Source organism: Candoia aspera, chromosome 2 (genome assembly GCF_035149785.1).
Source record: "Candoia aspera isolate rCanAsp1 chromosome 2, rCanAsp1.hap2, whole genome shotgun sequence".
Classification (NCBI taxonomy): domain Eukaryota; kingdom Metazoa; phylum Chordata; class Lepidosauria; order Squamata; family Boidae; genus Candoia; species Candoia aspera.
Window position 1 is genome coordinate 150,073,044 of NC_086154.1, and position 19,060 is coordinate 150,092,103.

Consider the following 19,060-nt stretch of genomic DNA (forward strand, 5'->3'; position numbering starts at 1 on the left):
GGATCAGGTTGCACTCCCTTTGAAAGAGGAGGTCTGCAGCCTGGGGGAGCTCCAAAGCTGCCTCTCCATGGTTGCAACAGTGGCAAGGAGTGTATTTGCACAACCACATTTAGTGCACCAACCGTGACCATTCGTATGCCATATGGATCTGACAACAGTTACCACAGTTACACCCCGCAACTGCTACAATGTGTTTCACCCATTTGCACCACACCCAGCTTAAGATCAAAGTACTGCTGCACACAAAAAATCAAACAGAGCAGATCATTGTCTGTCCTACTGTCCCACCTTCTAGTGCAGCAATGTAGTAACAAGATTTGGCCATGCTCAACTTCGCTTTTCAAATCTCTGGTCAGAACTCTGCATCTCCATGTTCTTTCTCATAAGCTGTTGTTGCTGTGCTGACACTGCACTGGTGCACTAACCCAGTATTGCTGGTAAGGCAACCTAGTCATAACATTAAGCATTTGTATCGTCTGGGATGAATTGTTGAATATAATGTGGGAATCACAGAAACTTAGTTACAGGCAATGTCTTCAGCCATCCTGATAGAGTCAGACTTAACACCTGCCTTCAGCCCTTCCATCAGCAACTCACCTCTCCTTCATCCGCCATCCCACCAGTCATTTTCTCCACTGCTGGCCACCTCCAGAAGTAATTGTTTTAAAAAAAAAATAAGCAAAATCTGGCTTTCCTTAGCAATATCAAAATTGCTTTTAAGGAAAAGCATCTCATGAATTCAGATCTGAATACAGACCGATATTATATACCCTGGGCCTTTTCTTTTGGAGATCCTTCTTTTATATTACAATATTCTCATCAATTATAGTATGTTACAGTATTAATCACTGTTTTATTCTATGTTTGTACTGCACTTAGTTATAAGCTCATGACAAATAATAATCACCCCTACTGCTACTACATAGGTGCTATATACTATCAGTATGGAAAGCACCTCACTCATGTCAACATCACATCTGCTTCAACCTGTTCTGACTATTTCCGTTCAAATCTCCAGGGGGGTTTTGGTAAGATTTTTTTCAGCCAATTGTAGCTTTCATGGGCTGTTACATAAAACGTATTTTAATGTTGTGGTACTTCCAATTTTCCTTGTGAGATGTTGCTAAGAGGAAGGTCCACATTACTTGACAGGAAAAATCAAGCCCAGGAGTTTTCTATTAGTATTATGAAACTGATCGATGGATTATAAAATATACTCCATGAAATCTGAATTGGGGTATTGACTGGAGAGTGAGTGAAATGTCAAAAGGATTATGGGAGGTTGTGAACCCCATATACTGTAACATTTATTGTAAACCTCCCAGAGTCACTCTCCGAGTGAGATGGGTGGCTACCAAATTTGAAATATTAAATAAATAAATAAATAAATAAATAAAATCTCTAGCGCCCCCAAGAGATTGGAAGGCTGGGAAAGATTAATCAGTTTTCTAACAAAAGGGGGAGGGTCAGGGATGAGGAATGATGGCTTGAACCTAAGCACATTGACAGGAAACTGGGCTAATAAGAAACATTCTAACAACAGTTACCTCTAAGTGCAGGATTACTGGTCATCAACTCATGAACTTCCTATTTCTTCCTCTATAGTTATTTGCTATACTGTCTCTCATCTACCAACAGAGCAACAATTGTGGTTTGGGAAACAATCACCACTGTACTGCCTTACACACAAAATGGACCCCAGTAAAGATCCTGCAATCACCACCTTCAAGTGGTCTCTCTGGAAGTTCCTTCTCAACATCTGTTCACCCTCTGAAGAATCCAAGATTCTACCTAAAATTCTGATGCTCCTTGGAGCCCCGTATCTTAGCTGAGAAGCGATCAGACAATTTCTCCAGTCCTCGGGAATATTCTTGTTCCACCTCAGCCTTCCGGCGCAGGAAGTCAGCCACATCTTGGAGCAACTGTTGCCGACTCTCTGCCTGAGAGTCAAGACCTCGGACCTGCTCCCCCATCTGCCAACGCATTTCTGAGAGAGAAGCACAGATTATAGTAGAGGGAAAGGTTTGGAGAACAAGAATTTCTGTAAGTCATCTTAGGTTCGAGGCACTTCCTTAAAACATTGCTCTGGCTGGGGTTGCACTCCCCTTGAAAGGGTTGGTTTCTGAGTTGTGGGTCCTCCTGAATTCATGGCATCTGCTTCAACAGCAGGTGGAAGCCATGACCACGGAGCCTTCATCCAGCTTTGGCTGATGCACCAGTTACAACCTTACTTGGGCCAGGATGCCAACCAAAAGTAAATCCCACCTTGGTCACCACTCAGTTGCCTACTATAATGTAATCTCTGTGGAGACAACTCTCTTTCAAGATGACTTGGATGATGCAACTGCTACAAAATATGGTGGCTAAACTATTGGTGGAATAACCCCACCAACATCAAGTAACAACAATTCTGTTGTTGTTGCATTCATTACTGGTGGGTTTCCAGGCCTAAATCAAAGTGCTATTTGGTGCAGAATCAGGATACCTCAGGCAATGCCTTGCTAGAACAGAATCTGCCCTCCTGGTCCAGACACACAGAGAAGGCCTGTTAAGGATTCCTCCCTCAAGAGGCACACGAGTTTACAGGTAGTCCCCAACTTACAACCATTTGTTTAGTGACTGTTTGTAGTTATGACAGCACTGAAAAAAGTGACTTACAACCGGACCTTGTACTTACGACCATTGCAGCATCTCTACAGTCATGTGATAAAAATTCAGGTGCTTGGCAACCAGCACGTATTTACAACAGTTGCAGCATCCCAGGGTCACATGATCGCCTTCTCAGCCAGCTGCCAACAAGCAAAGTCAATGGGGGAAGCTGGATTCAGTTAATGACCACGGCAAAACAGGTCATAAAATTGGCATGACTCACTTAATGATTATCTCACTTAGCAGTGGAAGTTCCAGTCCCAATTGTGGTTGTAAGTCAAGGACTACCTGGCACGAAAGCAGGCTTTCTCTGTGACACTCCCACTCCTTGGAACCTTCTTCCCACAGTGTTATGTGTGGCTGTTGCGATTTTTGCATTTCACAGGGAGATAAAATCTATTTCTGCAAGCCATTATTCCAAACTGATTGTTGGACCAGAATTATGTAATTACTAATTATTATATTATTGTATTATTATTATTATTATTATTATAGCTGCATTATTTTCTTTGCTTTATTCTGTTATTTTCACAACAGTTTTTTGCCACCCAGCGTCCACCAGGATGGAGGCTGGATAGGAGCACTGCTGAATAAATAACGGTTTTAGGAAAAGCTGAAAGGAAAATCATTGCAACATGGTGTTCCACTCAAATAGCTTTTCTTTCTATCAAAGAAGTTATTATATTGTTTCAAAAGGAAAGGATGAATCTGTGGTCTTGCTCTCAGACTGAGCCTAATCTTCTCTTGTGGTCACTCTGCATAGATGCTGAATTATCAATCCTCCATGATTTAGTAAATGAACCACTCAAGACTTTAAAACCATGGTGTTAACTCTTAAAATATAAAACACCTGTTTATCACTTAATTTTGTTACTTAAAAAAGAAAAACGGGGGAGTGGGCTTGTAGGATTAAGGGGGCAGGCCAATCAGTATTATTTTCAGTCAGCTTCTGCTACAAACTGGAAACATCAGTTTTTACAACTTCAAATACTGTGTGCTTCCACAGTAACCCCATTCCCCTCAACTTCACACCCATGTAATATCTATTTGGCCAGAAGCAAAAACAGTACAAAAGAAACAGGCACATATTCATACACTTTTCAGCCCTGTTATTCACTGGAAAGTTAGATGATGAAACAAGCCCAGAAAGGAAACTTCTCTAACACCTCCAGGTCTGTTAGCAAATATGAATTAAACATAAATCAAACATTTCCACTCTGCATCAATATGCAAACCTAGTTATCTCCTGACAAGCCCTCTATAATTAGGATCTTCAAAAACATGCTGTAAGAGTCTTAAAACAGCATCTTTTTAGAGACAGCATTGAGAGGCTTGTTTAAAAATGCTGTTAATTTCACAACTCCCATTCACAGGAGGATTCAGAAGGAAGCAATGCATTCCAGCTGGGGAAGAAAAAGTGGATCAGTGAATAATTGCGAGCAGACACCTCCCTCTTTGATTTGGGGGCCCGGATTTCCCAATTCTAGTTTATACGAAGGGATTTATATTACAGAGGGATTGGGATATAATTCTCAGTAGCATGAACAATGTCCTCTGAACATGCTAAAGGATTATCTACTATTATTTTCTTGTATACACTTAAGAGATAGGTCCTGGCATATATTATTTCCAGAAAGAGGGTAAAAAAGTACAGTAAATTTGATCCACTATGGAAACAATCCTGCACTTCATATCTGCTGGCTTAAGGGGTTAAGGAAACAACAGACACCTTACAGCAGAATTTCAGATGCTCCTATGGCATCCATAAATTCTACGGTTCTTGACTTAGGTAACAGGACCCTCTGACCCCATGTCGTGGGTGATCAGGGTTCATAAAAGGGAGGTCTGGTAATGAGAGATAAAAATTTTATACACAAAGAGAGTGCTTCTCCATAAACAGCTCTCTTCAGAACCCACATAGGAAGCTACATGTATAACAAACAGGTACCTAACAATACCTTGAGACAACAGACACAGGTATCCAACACCACCAAATTCTGGCTGACTTCAGGAGTCAAGAGGTGTCTGAACACAGCAAACACACAAATAAGGAAGGGAAGATCAAATCCAAAGATTAGCAATGTCATACACAGCCAAAACCTCCCATCTCCCTTGCAACTCATCAGCTCTCATGAAAGATCACAGGTTTTTTTAGGGCCAGACAAGCATTTGATCCCTAAGGAAACCTAGACTGGCATCTTCCAAGACATGGGGCTTTCGAAGCCAAGCTGAGCCAACGAACTATAGGCTCAGTTCCTGCTAGAGGAAAAAAAATGCTGCAGAAATGTTGCCATGTTTCTCTGGACCTATGATGGGAACTCCGACCACCTCTTCGAGTCTGCGAATTCCCCCTCCCACAGGGGGCAAGATACTTTATGCCCCGCCATTGTCCCTCATCCTCAGTGCTCTGAGGGAAAACTTTTCTGCTTCTCTTACACAGTGGCTGGTTGGGAGCTTTAACTTCTTTTTGTTCACTGCAAGGAGACAGTGGCACGTGAAGAATAAGAAAGGGGTGGGTCCTGGCTAGCTGCCATTTTTCATGCTCCTCCTATTGGCAAACAGGAGGGAGCACAGGTCAACGCAAGGATGGGAAGAGGAACACACTTGCCCTATGGTTGAAAAATGCCACTTATCTGAGAGTGGCACAATTAGCTAGTATAACTCTTGCAAATGGCTCTCGTGGCTTTCTCTATCGTCCAGTCCCCACTGTTTTGGGTCTTTTGTCTGAACTGTTTTGCTCTATCATTCTGTTCCGACAGACCACACAGAACAAAGAACAGGTAGATGAGCTAACTGCTGGCAAAGACCAGGCAATGTTCAGGAGCCCTTTTACCCTCCAGGGTCACAACCATAGCACCCACAGAACACCCACACTCTTTCATTTCAACCCCAATCAAGGCAGTCTTCTCTACTCCAGTGACCGGTGAGGTTGAGACATGAGAACAGGCTGAGCTCTCAGGTCACTTCATTTCCTCTTTTCTTTGCAAAGTGCTGGTGGCAAAAGCTCACTGCTGTCTCTCTGCATCTCCCGCTAGCTGCATTTCCATTTCTAACACCCTCTTTGTCACCAACAGCAATGACCACCAGAACGTTCCTAGATCCTACACCATCAGCTGGCAGTCCACTGAACTATGGAGGGTCCTCTCCCCTTGCATGCAGTGGAATAAGCAACCACCCAAAAAACTGCACTGTGCCTTCCATGGAGCCACTGGGGTTGTCCCTTAGTTGCTTCAAGAGAGAGACCTCATCTCATACACCACTATGATCTGGCTTCAGTTGCCTCAGGAATGGGATTCTGAGTAGGGGAAGAATTAGGATGAGAGTAGGGCATCCATCCATTCTCTGCCCAGATGGTACACAGGTGGAATAAACACCACTATCAGTCTACATGAAGCATTTGATTAGGCTGGGGAGCAGTTGAGAGCCAGAGTTTTTAGGGCAAAGATTGCAGTTATGTCAGCAGCCAAGAACTGCCCAGCTTTTAAGGTCAAGCAGCACATGGCAAAGGGTCCATTAAACTGCAGGGCAGGTTAGAGGCAGGGTAAGGGTTATTTCACCCATGCAAAAACCCAGGATACCAATTCATGCTACCTGGAGGAGAATCCTCTCTCCATCTTTCCTAGTGTGGGGCCATATGCTGGACCTGTAACATGTGAACTGTTCCTGGCCTTTAGCCTGGCCATGATGAGTCAGTTTCCTACCTTCTCTTGTGGCAGAGTGGATAAGCCAGTCATGCAAAGGGTGAGTGAGGGTATTTCCCTGCTTCCCACTGGTTAGACTCAAACTTCCATTCCTAATCCCTTTGTCCCAGCTGGTATTCATGTCTGTATGTGAATGCTTTCTCTTTTTACTTCTTCCCTGTGGTTGCTTGTCAAAAAAGTATTTTCCTGAGTCAGTCTGGATTCCCCATCTCGGGAGAGCTACGCATGCTTTGTACTCTGTATCTGAAGGAGCAAATGCTGCTATTGGCGCTCCTTCCTGCTCTATACAGAAGCAAACCTCTGCACTGAAGGATGCCAAACTGGGCACTTGCAGCAGCAAGAGGGTAACTAATTGGGGCAGCAGAGTTGCTGTGCTCAAGGGTATATGGTATCCTAGCCGACACTGACCGATGGCACCACCTTCCACCAATGTGAAGATCTGCATGTTTAGAATGATTTGGAAGGAGGGGTGGCATCGGTGCCCCTCTAAGTTTTGGTACCCTAGGGAAGTGTCTACTCATCCTTAGCCTAAAGGCAGCCCTCCAGTGGAGGAGAGTCCAGTGGCATCACCCTGAATGTGGTATGAGTGTGACAATGCAGAGGTGTGTCCTGGGGAGAATGTCTCTGTCTCTGAGAGTGACAAAATGTGGGAGAGCATATTTTTATATCTGATACTGGTACCAACTTGGAAAAAAAAATCCATAATTTCATACAGTATACACCGGTGTTTCTCAACCTTGGCAGCTTTAAGATGGGTGGACTTCAATGCTGGCTGGGGAATTCTGGGAGTTGAAGTCCACCCATCTTAAAGCTGCCAAGGTTGAGAAACACTGGTATAGACAAACCTCTTAAATGAAAAATGTAAATTGCTTCATGACATTACATGCTAAAACTACTCCAAACATAAAAGGTAACATGTTAAATGTTTCTTTCTTGTGAACAATGAGCAATTTATTTGCAAAAAAACCCCTCAGTTTCCTGCAATCAACCAAGATGGAATGACAGACTTAATTGGTTGCCTTCCTTTTTCTCATCATAGCAACAAACAAGGCTCTCAAAATAAATGCCTTTTGTCCCTCATTTACTGCAACACACATCTAGGAATCTTTCCTTTAAGTCAAAATCCATTTTAAGAACATTTCATCTGTTTCCAAAATGAAGAAATAAACTAATGTTGTATCAGTTCAGTGAATTCTTGCCAGAGCACCATTGTTCTGACGCAGCAATAAATACTACCAATATGTATGCAACTACTAGTAAATCAGTAGCCTCTTTGGTTTTATACAACCAACACATCTCTTTTCACAAATTAGCTACATGATCGATAATCTCTTCCTCCCAGGTCAACAGGCAACTAATTTTTCCAACACAAAATTCTATATATACACAACTGCTCCTCTTTAAACATGACATTGCTATTGCAGGCCAGCTAATGCCAGTTGATTCCTGTCACTTGCCAAGCAAAGCAACAGAGTCTGGGTACTGGTTTGTGGTTTTTGGTTGTTTTGTTTTTTTTAAGGAAATAAAAATGTCATTTGGGGCATCTCTGTCCACAGGTGCTCACCAGAGGCATTGATGCTACAACTCCCATAACCATCCTGGCTGGGGATTCTAGGATATATAGACTTAACACATATGGAGGATAGGAGGTTAGAGGAAGCTGGTCTAGAACCCCTCTTAATCTCACATCAAGACTGGTTCTCATAAATTATCAATAAGCTAACTTTCATAAGAAACAGAAGTTTTAAAAAATACTATCACATTTCTGTGTGTTGCTTTCTATATACAGCAGCACCCCCCAATTTGGCAGAACAGTGTCAGGTAAGAGACCATCAACCTGTGTTCTAGAAAACAAGGCTAGTCATTCACTTAACAGCATCTATAAATACAAACTATGACACATACAAAGGTAAAACCACAAGCACAATCAAGTTGTATTTGATGCAGAGAGACACAATTTGCATGAAGATCACATTTAAGTAAGAGATACAAAAACAACATCACTACTGCAATCAAGCCATCCAAAAGTCACACCTTGGAGCAAAATTGCATGGGTACTTGTTAAATTACATAAATGTACATAACACCGCTGACTGCAGAACACTGCTTCTCAATGATTCAAGCAAGCATGAATATATAATTATGAATATATAATTATGTATCATGACAAGTGCTCCTGCACACCTAGCAGTTCGAAAACATGCAAATGTGAGTAGATTAATAGGTACCGCTTCGGCGGGAAGGTAACGGCGTTCCGTGAGTCATGCTGGCCACATGACCACGGACGGGTCTGTGGACGCCGGCTCCAAGGCTTTGAAACGGAGATGAGCACCGCCCCCTAGAGTCGGACACGACTGGACTTAACGTCAAGGGAAACCTTTACCTTTACCTATCATGACAAGTAGCCTAGACCTACACAAAGAGAAACCATGGCTTCAAAACATATGCAGAAAGGAAGCCCATCCTTACTCAACCATCATTCACATAAACTGGAAAAGGAAAAGAATGTGTGTGCCCTTTTCATGCCATGCTCATAGTTGTCACTGGCATGGATATACTAGTGTAGAGATTAGTATTTTGTATTCAGATGCCCTGCATATACTCAACTATCATATTTTATTTAATTAATTAATTTTTATCCCGCCTTTATTATTTTTATAAATAACTCAAGGCGGGGAACATACCTAATACTCCTTCCTCCTCCTATTTTGCATGCTATATGCCAGCAAATTTGGAAAACACAAGAATGGCCATCCAACTGGAAAACATCAACTTATATCCCCATACCAAAAAAGGGAAACACTAAAGAATGTTCAAACTATCGAACAGTGGCACTCATTTCACATGCCAGTAAGGTAATGCTCAAGATCCTGCAAGGTAGACTTCAGCAATTCATGGAGCGAGAATTGCCAGATGTACAAGCTGGGTTTAGAAAAGGCAGAGGAACTAGGGACCAAACTGCCAATATCCGATGGATAATGGAAAAAGCCATGGAGTTTCAGAAAAACATCTATTTCTGTTTTATTGACTATTCTAAAGCCTTTGACTGTGTGGACCATAACAAATTATGGCAAGTTCTTAGCGGTATGGGGATACCAAGTCATCTTGTATGCCTCCTGAAGAATCTGTATAACGATCAAGTAGCAACAGTAAGAACAGACCACGGAACAATGGACTGGTTTAAGATTGGGAAAGGAGTACGGCAGGGCTGTATACTCTCACCCTACCTATTCAACTTGTACGCAGAACACATCATGCGACGTGCTGGGCTTGAGGAATCCAAGGCTGGAGTTAAAATCGCTGGAGGAAACATTAACAATCTCAGATATGCAGATGATACCACTTTGATGGCTGAAAGCGAAGAGGAACTGAGGAGCCTTATGATGAAGGTGAAAGAAGAAAGTGCAAAAGCTGGCTTGCAGCTAAACCTCAAAAAAACCAAGATTATGGCAACCAGCTTGATTGATAACTGGCAAATAGAGGGAGAAAATGTAGAAGCAGTGAAAGACTTTGTATTTCTAGGTGCAAAGATTACTGCAGATGCTGACTGCAGTCAGGAAATCAGAAGACGCTTAATCCTTGGGAGAAGAGCAATGAGGAATCTCGATAAAATAGTTAAGAGCAGAGACATCACACTGACAACAAAGGTCCGCATAGTTAAAGCAATGGTGTTCCCCATAGTAACATATGGCTGCAAGAGCTGGACCATAAGGAAGGCTGAGAGAAGGAAGATAGATGCTTTGGAACTGTGGTGTTGGAGGAAAATTCTGAGAGTGCCTTGGACTGCAAGAAGATCAAACCAGTCCATCCTCCAGGAAATTAAGCCAGACTGCTCACTTGAGGGAATGATATTAAAGGCAAAACTGAAATACTTTGGCCACATAATGAGAAGACAGGACACCCTGGAGAAGATGCTGATGCTAGGGAGAGTGGAGGGCAAAAGGAAGAGGGGCCGACCAAGGGCAAGGTGGATGGATGATATTCTAGAGGTGACGGACTCGTCCCTGGGGGAGCTGGGGGTGTTGACAACCGACAGGAAGCTCTGGCGTGGGCTGGTCCATGAAGTCACAAAGAGTCAGAAGCGACTAAACGAATAAACAACCACCACCTCCTATTTTCCCCACAACCGCAACCCTGTGAGGTGAGTTGGGCTGAGAGAGGGTGACCGGCCCAAGGTCACCCAGCTGGCTTTCACGCCTTAGGCAGGACTAGAACTCTCTGTCTCCTGGATCCTAGCCCACTGCCTTAACCACTAGACCAAACTGGCTCTCGTATATAAGAAAACCTACCTTAAACATTTCAAAGAGCTATGGTTCTTCCACTTCTTTTGGGGATTCACTCTCCCACTCACAGAGAGAGGCATTAAGAGTCCCATAGCTTGTCATGTTCTCTTCGACAGCTCTGCTGGCTGACAGACACGAGGAGTCCATCATCCAAGTTGTGTGCAGTGGCACAGCACAAGCCCTACTAAATGGAACTAACACTGATCTCACGTCTTTACAGAGAAATAGGCTTGTAAATAATAGTTCACCTGGTAAGCTAGAGTAACAGTTAACAACAAGGGAACAGGTATATATAGGTATATATGGGTATATATATATACCCATACCCATATACACACACACATACACTGTGTCTGTGTGTATTATATACGCCCACACTTCCTGCATAAAAATGCTGTATAAAAAAATTTCACTTGCAAAGTGTGACCTACACAACATACATACAGGAGCATTAGCAGGCAGAGTGGGGGTTGCCCTACAAGAGACCTGGTCATATGCTGCAAATACTCTAGAAAAGTGTAGGAACAATGCAGAAAGTGGAACTGAGTGCAAAATTCAGCTTCTAGTCCTTTCTAAGTGTGAGATTACACTTGAAGGATATGAGTAGGCAATGCCTGCTGAAACGACAAAAGTCAGCTTAGAAGCTAGATACTATCAAGTGATTAGGGAATTACATTTCTGAGCAGTGTATTTTGCCTCTGCTCTTGATATCACAAGGTACGTGTGCATGTATGTGTGTGCATGTCTGTAATTACTTTTATTTATTTATTTATTAAATTTGAAAGGCTGGCCAGCTCTGCGTGGTGTACAGTATTAAAAATGCTAGAATCCAAAATAATGAGTAAAGAACAATGTATGTCCTGGAAGAAAACATTCAATAGGCCCTGATTCAGTATGAACAAGCTTCGGTATAGCAGAAGAAAAAAGAACACACAAATTAACAAAAAGGGAGAAGTTAACTGAATTCCTTCCACCAAGACTCAGCCTAGAATTCAAAAGCGTGATCCATGTCAGATACCAGGGTGCTGGAAGTCCATTGGTTCATGGGCTGGGGGAATTAAGAAAGGAGCCAACAATTGAGGAGGGCGACCACATCTGCTTCATCTACCAGCTTTATCAGCAGAAACGAAGGCGGAAGGGGGAAGAGACCCAGAAATGGATAAAACCCTTCCCCCACCCCTCTGCACAAAAGCCTTTGAAAAATCAGAACTGACAACTCGGAAGCTGTACTCAGTGGGGAGAGAAGACTCAGCTGGGGATGTGGAGAAGGGAGAATCAGTTGACTGGAGAGAAAAAGGAAGGCACAGATATCAGGCCATTCTCCAACCCCTCCCATGCAAAGTCTTGATTCAGCAACAGGATAGGGTGTAAGCCAAGGATATGGGAAAGGAGAACGAAATAAGAAAGCCTCTGAGTCCCCTCTAGGAAGCATTTTGCTCCACTCCAGTGGGCCATAGAGGAAACAGTGAAAATAATCCATATTAATTGCACTAACAAATACAGGAGTCGGGTGTTCAAGAGTCTACAGGTAATCTGATCTAGAATATGGCTCAAATCTTAGCCTGAACACAGCTAACATTGTATTATCCTTCTCATGCAAACTGTCTTGTTCTTTAGAAAGTAATTTGCTTAAAAAAGAATACCTTAGTGATGCAATTGCAAGGATCTTATTTATTAAGATTTACCTGCCTTCATATTTCTATGGTGGTTCAGACAGAGGAGGCCACTCCTATTGACTCTCTGGAAGGTTTGGGATTCAAAGCTCATGTCTCTTATTTCTCCCGCCTCTGCCCAACCTGGTGCCTTCCAGATGTGTCGCACCACATCTTTGTGATTCCCAGTCAATGTGGCCAAATAATGTCCTGGCTGAGAACTATGGGAGATGTAATCCAGCACACTCAAGGGGCAGTATGCTCTCCCATTACAGCTGAGCTAGCTTCAACTTTACCTTGAAGCTAAAGAGTTAACTTGCTGCAGGCCCCAAACATTTTACTGTACTGCCAGGGGCAGAAGAGCAAATGTGGACTCCTATCCTTAACGAAGCACAGACCCCCCTGTGGTGGAGAAGTTATTAAAGCAAAACATTCCACAACTGCTTCTCCCTCTGCTAGTAAAAGTACATTTATAATAATAAACTAAACAACCCTTCTGCTTCCTTCCACATCATACTGAATGAATGGCCTGAGGCAACAGTTTCATCCTACCTCATGGGAAAGCCAACCATACCTTACATCTGGATGTGTCTGACATTTGGTCTAAGGCTAGGCTACCTGGGTTCACAGGGTCTGCATTCAGTGGACCACTGGATGCATTTGTATTGCTGTGGCCACTCTTCTAAAACGGCTGATGAGGGGATGCACAATCAGACCCAAAGCAGGACGCTCAGCATTTCAATTAGCTAGCTTCCACTCAGCCATCTCCTCTGGTTTCCAGTTAGGTTCCCTTCTATCACCCCAGCTTCTCTTTTTAATTTTTGCCTGGCAAAGCTGTCACATTTTCAAATCAAGCAGTGGGCAGCAAACACACACTTTTTTATTTGTACAGAATGCCATTCTTGGAGATAAAGATGATGTGGTGAGCATTTTGCTTTGTCACCCCAGTTTCCCACGTAAGAGAACTTTTGAAAATGTCAAGTGGGGTAGTGAGCCTGAAGGAACTCAATGGAGATGCTCCTTAGCATATTAGAGCCCATGGGTACCCATTTGGCTATTCCTGCTCCAGGGACATGCCATCTTCTCCAACATGGTACAACACCAAAGTCAGCACATCAGTAAAATCCAGTGAGCCAAGCCCTGTGGTGAAAGCATCCCCAACTGCTCCTCAGGGGCTATTTCCACACTCAAAAGCTCCTGCACAGATCCTCAGAAATGCCTCTGAAGTAGGTGCCTCACCTTCTGCTTCAGGGTGGCATGGCATCTGCTAGCAGGAACCCAGGAAAGGAAAGCAAGCTTAAATGTATCTGTGTCTAAATATATTTAAGTTCTACTTCTCCTTTATGCATAGTGGCTTGTTTCCAGCCTTGTAAGGTTTAGGAGAAGTAATGTGAGCAGGGTGGTAGGACTTCTGGAAGAGAAAATTAAGCTAGCAGCGGGTGGACATACCCCAACAATAAAGCAACCTTGCGCCAAGTAATCAGGGATTCAGTAAGGTAGCTTAATGGATGCAACAGTCTTATAGCCTGCTCCCCGGGCTTGTAATATATATTACTTACCCACATCAAAATACCGTAAGCCAGCCCAGTTGCATTGAAGGGATCTCCTACTTATTCTGTTCAGTGGGACCCTGGGTGTCTGCCCCAAAGCCCTGCTTCAATGCCACCCAATATCCCTGGTGTTTTGCCACTGATGGGAGAGAGAGGTCTGCCCCACAACATAATATCCATTGATTAATTTCCTGTGCAAATTGCATTAAAATGGAGCAACTGTCCCTTTGCATGGCTGTTCCTATTGAAACCAAGCTTACACTCCCATGTGCACACCCTATTGTCTCAATGGAAGGTGCCACCCAAGTTCTATGGTGGGGCCACTCTTCTTTCCCCCTCAACACTGAAATGTCTTAGAACTTTATGTGTCAATTGGTTAAATGATAGTGAAGACTCTGAGCCCAGAATGCCAGACCAAAGCCTTCTGGTATTCAGCAGAGGCTTCTGTGATATGTACAGCAAGCCAAGACATGTCCAGAAAGGTGCTGTGCTCTGGTGGGGGGGGAAGAGGGGGAGAAACAGCTGATGAACGAGGCAGAGGCAGAATTATTGCTGGCTGATCACTCACAACAGAGGAAGTTGAACAACCGGAACCTTGAAGAAGGGATGTTGCATTATAATCAACAGCTTTGCTGTACAAGGGTGTCTTCAGATGGGAAGTGGAAATGAACGTTTTACACAGCAGAGAGGCTGCTGGAAATCAGGACTCCTGGGTTCCTTTCTTTTCCTGTCAATCTGGCATATTTCTTTTTTCTTTTTCCATTAAGGAACCTCACATTGTGTCCTGAACCAATAAACCCCACACCCTTTATCAGCGAGAGCATATTCCTGCCCCTGGAACAGAAAAAGCAGTCGTAGCTTTTGCTCCGTTTTTACTACCTCTAGCAATAATATTATCTGGGCTGAAAAATCTGGGTCACATTTTTCTAGGTTTCAGGGGCAGGAGGGGTGGCGGGATAACGCGTTCGTCTGCCACCAATATAAACGCAGCCGCAATGGATCCCCGCACCGAGGATGATCCCCGACAAGGCAGGCACCCCAGCAGGAAGGGGGCCCCGGGCTCCAGCAAACGGCTCAGACTGACGGTGCCCTGGATCTCCCAGGCCTACAAGCTCTCAGGCAGAGGGGAAGTGATACCGCCACAACGCCGTCGTCACAGCGGCTACCACCTGCACAAGCAGGGAGACGTCCTGCTCCAGAGGGCCGCTTCTGCCCTCTCCCCCTCCCCATTCCCGGACTGCGTTAGCGCAGTGGCGCTCCCGACGCACGCCCCCCGATACCCGTGCACACAGTGCACCCCTGCCCCCCTCCATACGCAGCCCCGCCCCTTTCGCCCGCTGCAGGCAACTGAACAGCCCCCCACTTCGCCCTCCGGCCCCCATTTTCTTACTCTCCAGCTCCTGCAGCCCCACCCACTCCAGCAGCCGCCCCACCGCGACCCCCACCAGGCGCCGCCGCCCCCCAACGCCGCTCACCTTTCACTTGGGTCTCGTACTCGGCCAGGCGGCGCGCTTTCCCCGGCGCGTTCATCTCGGCAGGTCGGGACCGGGCGCAGCAGGGCCGCCGCCGGCTCACCCGCAGGATGCGCACGGGAGATGCGGCTCGGTGTGCCGCGCTCCTGGGCGAGGCACCGCCCCCTTCCCTTCTGGTTCCCTTCCCCACAGGAGAAGCTGGGGCTGGAGCGGCGGGATTAACCCGCTGCCTTCCGGCTTCCCCTCCTCTCCGTGCCAGCCACAATCAGCCCCCGGTGCCAGGCGCTCTCGTCCAGGGCTGGAGCCAAAGGCTTTGTGTCACTGTCTCCGGCGCCGGGACTGCACAGAAGCGCTGCCAACAGCAACCGGAGAAACGGCAACGGCGACTGTTGCACCACCAGATTGCACCCTCCTCTGCGAATTGCGTTGGAGTAACTACAGTACACCACCACCTCCTCCTCCATCGCCCATTTTACACCTCCTCCTCCATCGCCCCTTTCTCGAAGAAATAATGACGACAGTGGTCCTATGGAGTTGCTCCTGAGAGCTGTAACTTGGGATGAAGCCACCCGTTCAGTGGAAGATATCTGGTGCTTCAAGTTGCCAGTGTACAGCCACGAAGGCTGTACATACAAGAGGGAGCAAAACTGCTCTTGTGCGTTGTATCAGTGCCCTGACCAAACGGGAGGAGGAACAGGAAAAGCAAGAGAAACCTATCTAGGAAATCTGCTGCTGCCCTTAAATATAATTAACTGTACTAATTAGACACCAGGCCAAGATTAGGTATTTGATATCTGGTTTAGCGTGGTATGAGAACCATCTGTTACGGCTCGGTGCTATTTGTGAACCGGGCCACCATGGCCTGTTTCATCAATCATGGTGTACAGATCTTGGCTTATGATGGAACTGAGGCTCAAAGTTACTGCACTGGGTTAAATCTGCCATTCTAGGGCAACCACCTTAAAGCCAGTGCCAGAATAAGATTCCTTTTCCACAGACACCTTTCTCCCAAGCCTCCTTCCTTTGATACAAGCTGCATAAATGATTAAATATCTCCAGGAACCCCTTCACAGGGGGCCTCTTGTGGCCAGGACTAGAGCGGAGAAGAAGGCTGGGGCTGGGAAGTGGGGTTCTTTATGCCTGCCCTGCCTTAAATGAGCCCAATTCTCTCACCTTATTGGAAGACACTGGCTTCTCTCCTGCACTGAAGGAAGATAAAAGGAATGGGGGAAGCACATGACACCTTTTGCCTCAGGCAACAAAATTTCTTCAGCCAACCAAAGCCAGAGGCATTTGACCAAAGTGGATTATCATTAGGCCAGCCTGGTGCTCTTGGCCAACATGTACATGTAGATACCTTCTGGGCATCCATCCAGCAATCTCACTCACCTAATTTTTGTTAGATTCCTTGAATTAAAAAAAAATGAAATGGCAGAGTGCCAGTCTTCAAATCCATTTTCATTTCCAAGAACATCTCTGAGGCCCACATGGACCTCAAAGGCAATTGGTTAAAATCAGTCATGGCTGCAGCCCTTTCGAAATTTGCCGGTATGCCCAAGTGTGGCCAAGGGCACCTGGGAGCCAGGAAGTTTGTTTTCTGGTACATCGGTCTTCTGTGACTGTTCTTGTGTACCACATCAGCCATTTTGAGAAGAGGTCATTCTCCCTCCATTTTGTAAAAAAAATCATGAGAGGCTCTCCTAGTTCCAAATGTGCCCCACTGGCCCCCAAGGTTGCCTATTCTTCATACCATATGCATATTTCACATTACTTCTAGGTAAAATGGGACAAAGCAAGAAAGATCAGAGGCTGATTTCTTATTTGTGAAACCATAAAACTAAAGTCATTACTGTACTAAGAAGTACTTCTGCCTTCACCAAACTACACATGTTCTTTCAAAATAGAAAATAGAAGTCATAAACTAAATACAGTAGTAAAGAGAAGAACAGCCATTTTTAGGTTAGTCGCTAGCCTAGTCAAAAGCGGGGAACTCTCATTCAAAAGCTGTTCTGTCTCAATAGAAGGCGCAAGACCAGACCAATCAGAAAGAACATTTATTTATGCAAGTACAAGAAGTTATATAAATGCTATATGCAAAAAACAGGGCATAAAACAATGTGTAAGTGATGAGGTGCCAATACTTAGGAGACCTACATTCAGAGGCCATTGCTAATTATACATGGAGTTTGGTGTTTGGAGCCATCTTGCACTATTTTAATTCCAAGATCCAAATGTGCTTAACAGTCACCAAGTAATTAATCAGGCCAAATATTTAAGGCAAATTATAGTTAAAACAGAGAGCCAGTTTGGTGTAGTGGTTATGGCATCAGGCTATAAACCAGGAGACTGTGAGTTCAAGTTCCGCCTTAGGCAGGAAGCCAGCTGGGTGACCTTGGGCCAGTCACTCTCTCTCAGCCCTAGAAAGGAGGCAATGGCAAACCACTTCTGAAAAACCTTGCCAAGAAAACTGCAGGGACTTGTCCAGGCAGTCTCCAAGAGTCAGACACAATTGAATGGATTTTTTTTTTTAAGTTAAAACATAACTTGCTTTACCCATCTTAAAAGCAGGGTCCTTTTTTTTAATCAACAAGCAAATGTTTGCTTATTTCAGAAAACAAGAAATGTACAGCTTGCTTGAAGCAGATTCAAACCAAGAATATAAAGGAAAATTAAAATAACAGCTGAACCAGTAAAAAGTTCCACATTTCCTGCCTTGTCTCTCTGCCCCCCCCCCCTTGCTCTCCTCTCTTAGGACCATCTATAGCTAGCGTGAACAAGCTTGAAGCTGGAGCCTCCACTGCAAAAATGGGATTTCCCAGCACAGAAAGCTGCTTTGCTTTAAATTCTGCACGCTGTGTTGGTCCACCACAAACACCCCCGCCCTCTTGGAGGAAGCTGAACAGGCACTTTCAAAGCTGGGATTATGTGGCCTCTGCCTGCAAAACCACATTCCTAAATAACACCGGGGGGGGGGGTTGTCTTGATATATAAAGATGGACAGAAGGACCATTCAGAGCACCATGCTTTCACACTCAATGGGCCAGAGTCGCAAGAAGGAGAAAGATGTGCTGCAGCTGAGCCATGACAGCAGGCCATGAGTTCAGAAGCTGAGGCATTGCAAGATTGCTGAGCTGACCACAGCCAACGCTTGAGAAAAATAAGGAAGTTGAAGAGAGAGAACACAAGTCAAGCTTTGTGGTGAGTTTCACTTTTCAGGCTAGAAGTCGTTTCTTGTCCCTCTTCCCTGGCATCAGGCAGAAGCCCATTAAGGAAGGTTGCTTAAGACCCACGGGGGAACTGTTCTTAACATCGTGATGTGAATAGGGACTTTCTTCAAAAAAAAGTGGCTATTGAACCTCCTTGTAGGATGGTGGAAGCAGTTTTCTTGAACTCTGACCACAAGGGGCGGAGGAAGAGCTACTGTTGTACAGGGGAGGAACCTGTGTGTCAGGCTCTGCCTGCTAACCAGTAAAGACACAGACGCTAGCGTAGGCTTAGGTTCTGGCTTTATTGATAAAACAGAGTGCATGCCTTTAAAAAGCTGAGAGTGAGGGGAGTGTGCCGGAACGGGATTTAAATAGCCCGCGCTAGTCAGCGCTCCACCCCACCTTATTCCAGGTGCATCCCACGAGCCCCACCGGCTTCGTCCTTGATAGGTGAGGGGTCGTGCAGCCCCCTCCTGTGCTCCGGGCATTGCCTCGATCGCCTTCCTGACCGGTGATGGTTCATTGCCGGGCGATCAGGCTCTTAATC

At 44.9% G+C, this 19,060-nt stretch overlaps 1 protein-coding gene across 2 annotated transcripts in view; it reads right to left on the minus strand.

Annotated features, from left to right (window-relative positions):
- Window positions 1–15,631, minus strand: part of ARHGAP4 (Rho GTPase activating protein 4) — a 57,720-nt gene extending 42,089 nt beyond the window's left edge. Inside the window, exons 1-2 of one of the 2 annotated variants that reach the window (XM_063294254.1) lie at window positions 15,311–15,631; window positions 1,792–1,987 (exon numbers count right to left, since the gene is read on the minus strand). In XM_063294254.1, the coding sequence (XP_063150324.1) occupies window positions 1,792–1,987; window positions 15,311–15,365 (251 nt within the window). In that variant the 5' untranslated portion in view covers window positions 15,366–15,631. The remainder of the gene's footprint in view (window positions 1–1,791; window positions 1,988–15,310) is intronic. The other variant, XM_063294252.1, reaches the window with a different exon arrangement.
- Between the last annotated feature and the right edge of the window lie 3,429 nt (window positions 15,632–19,060).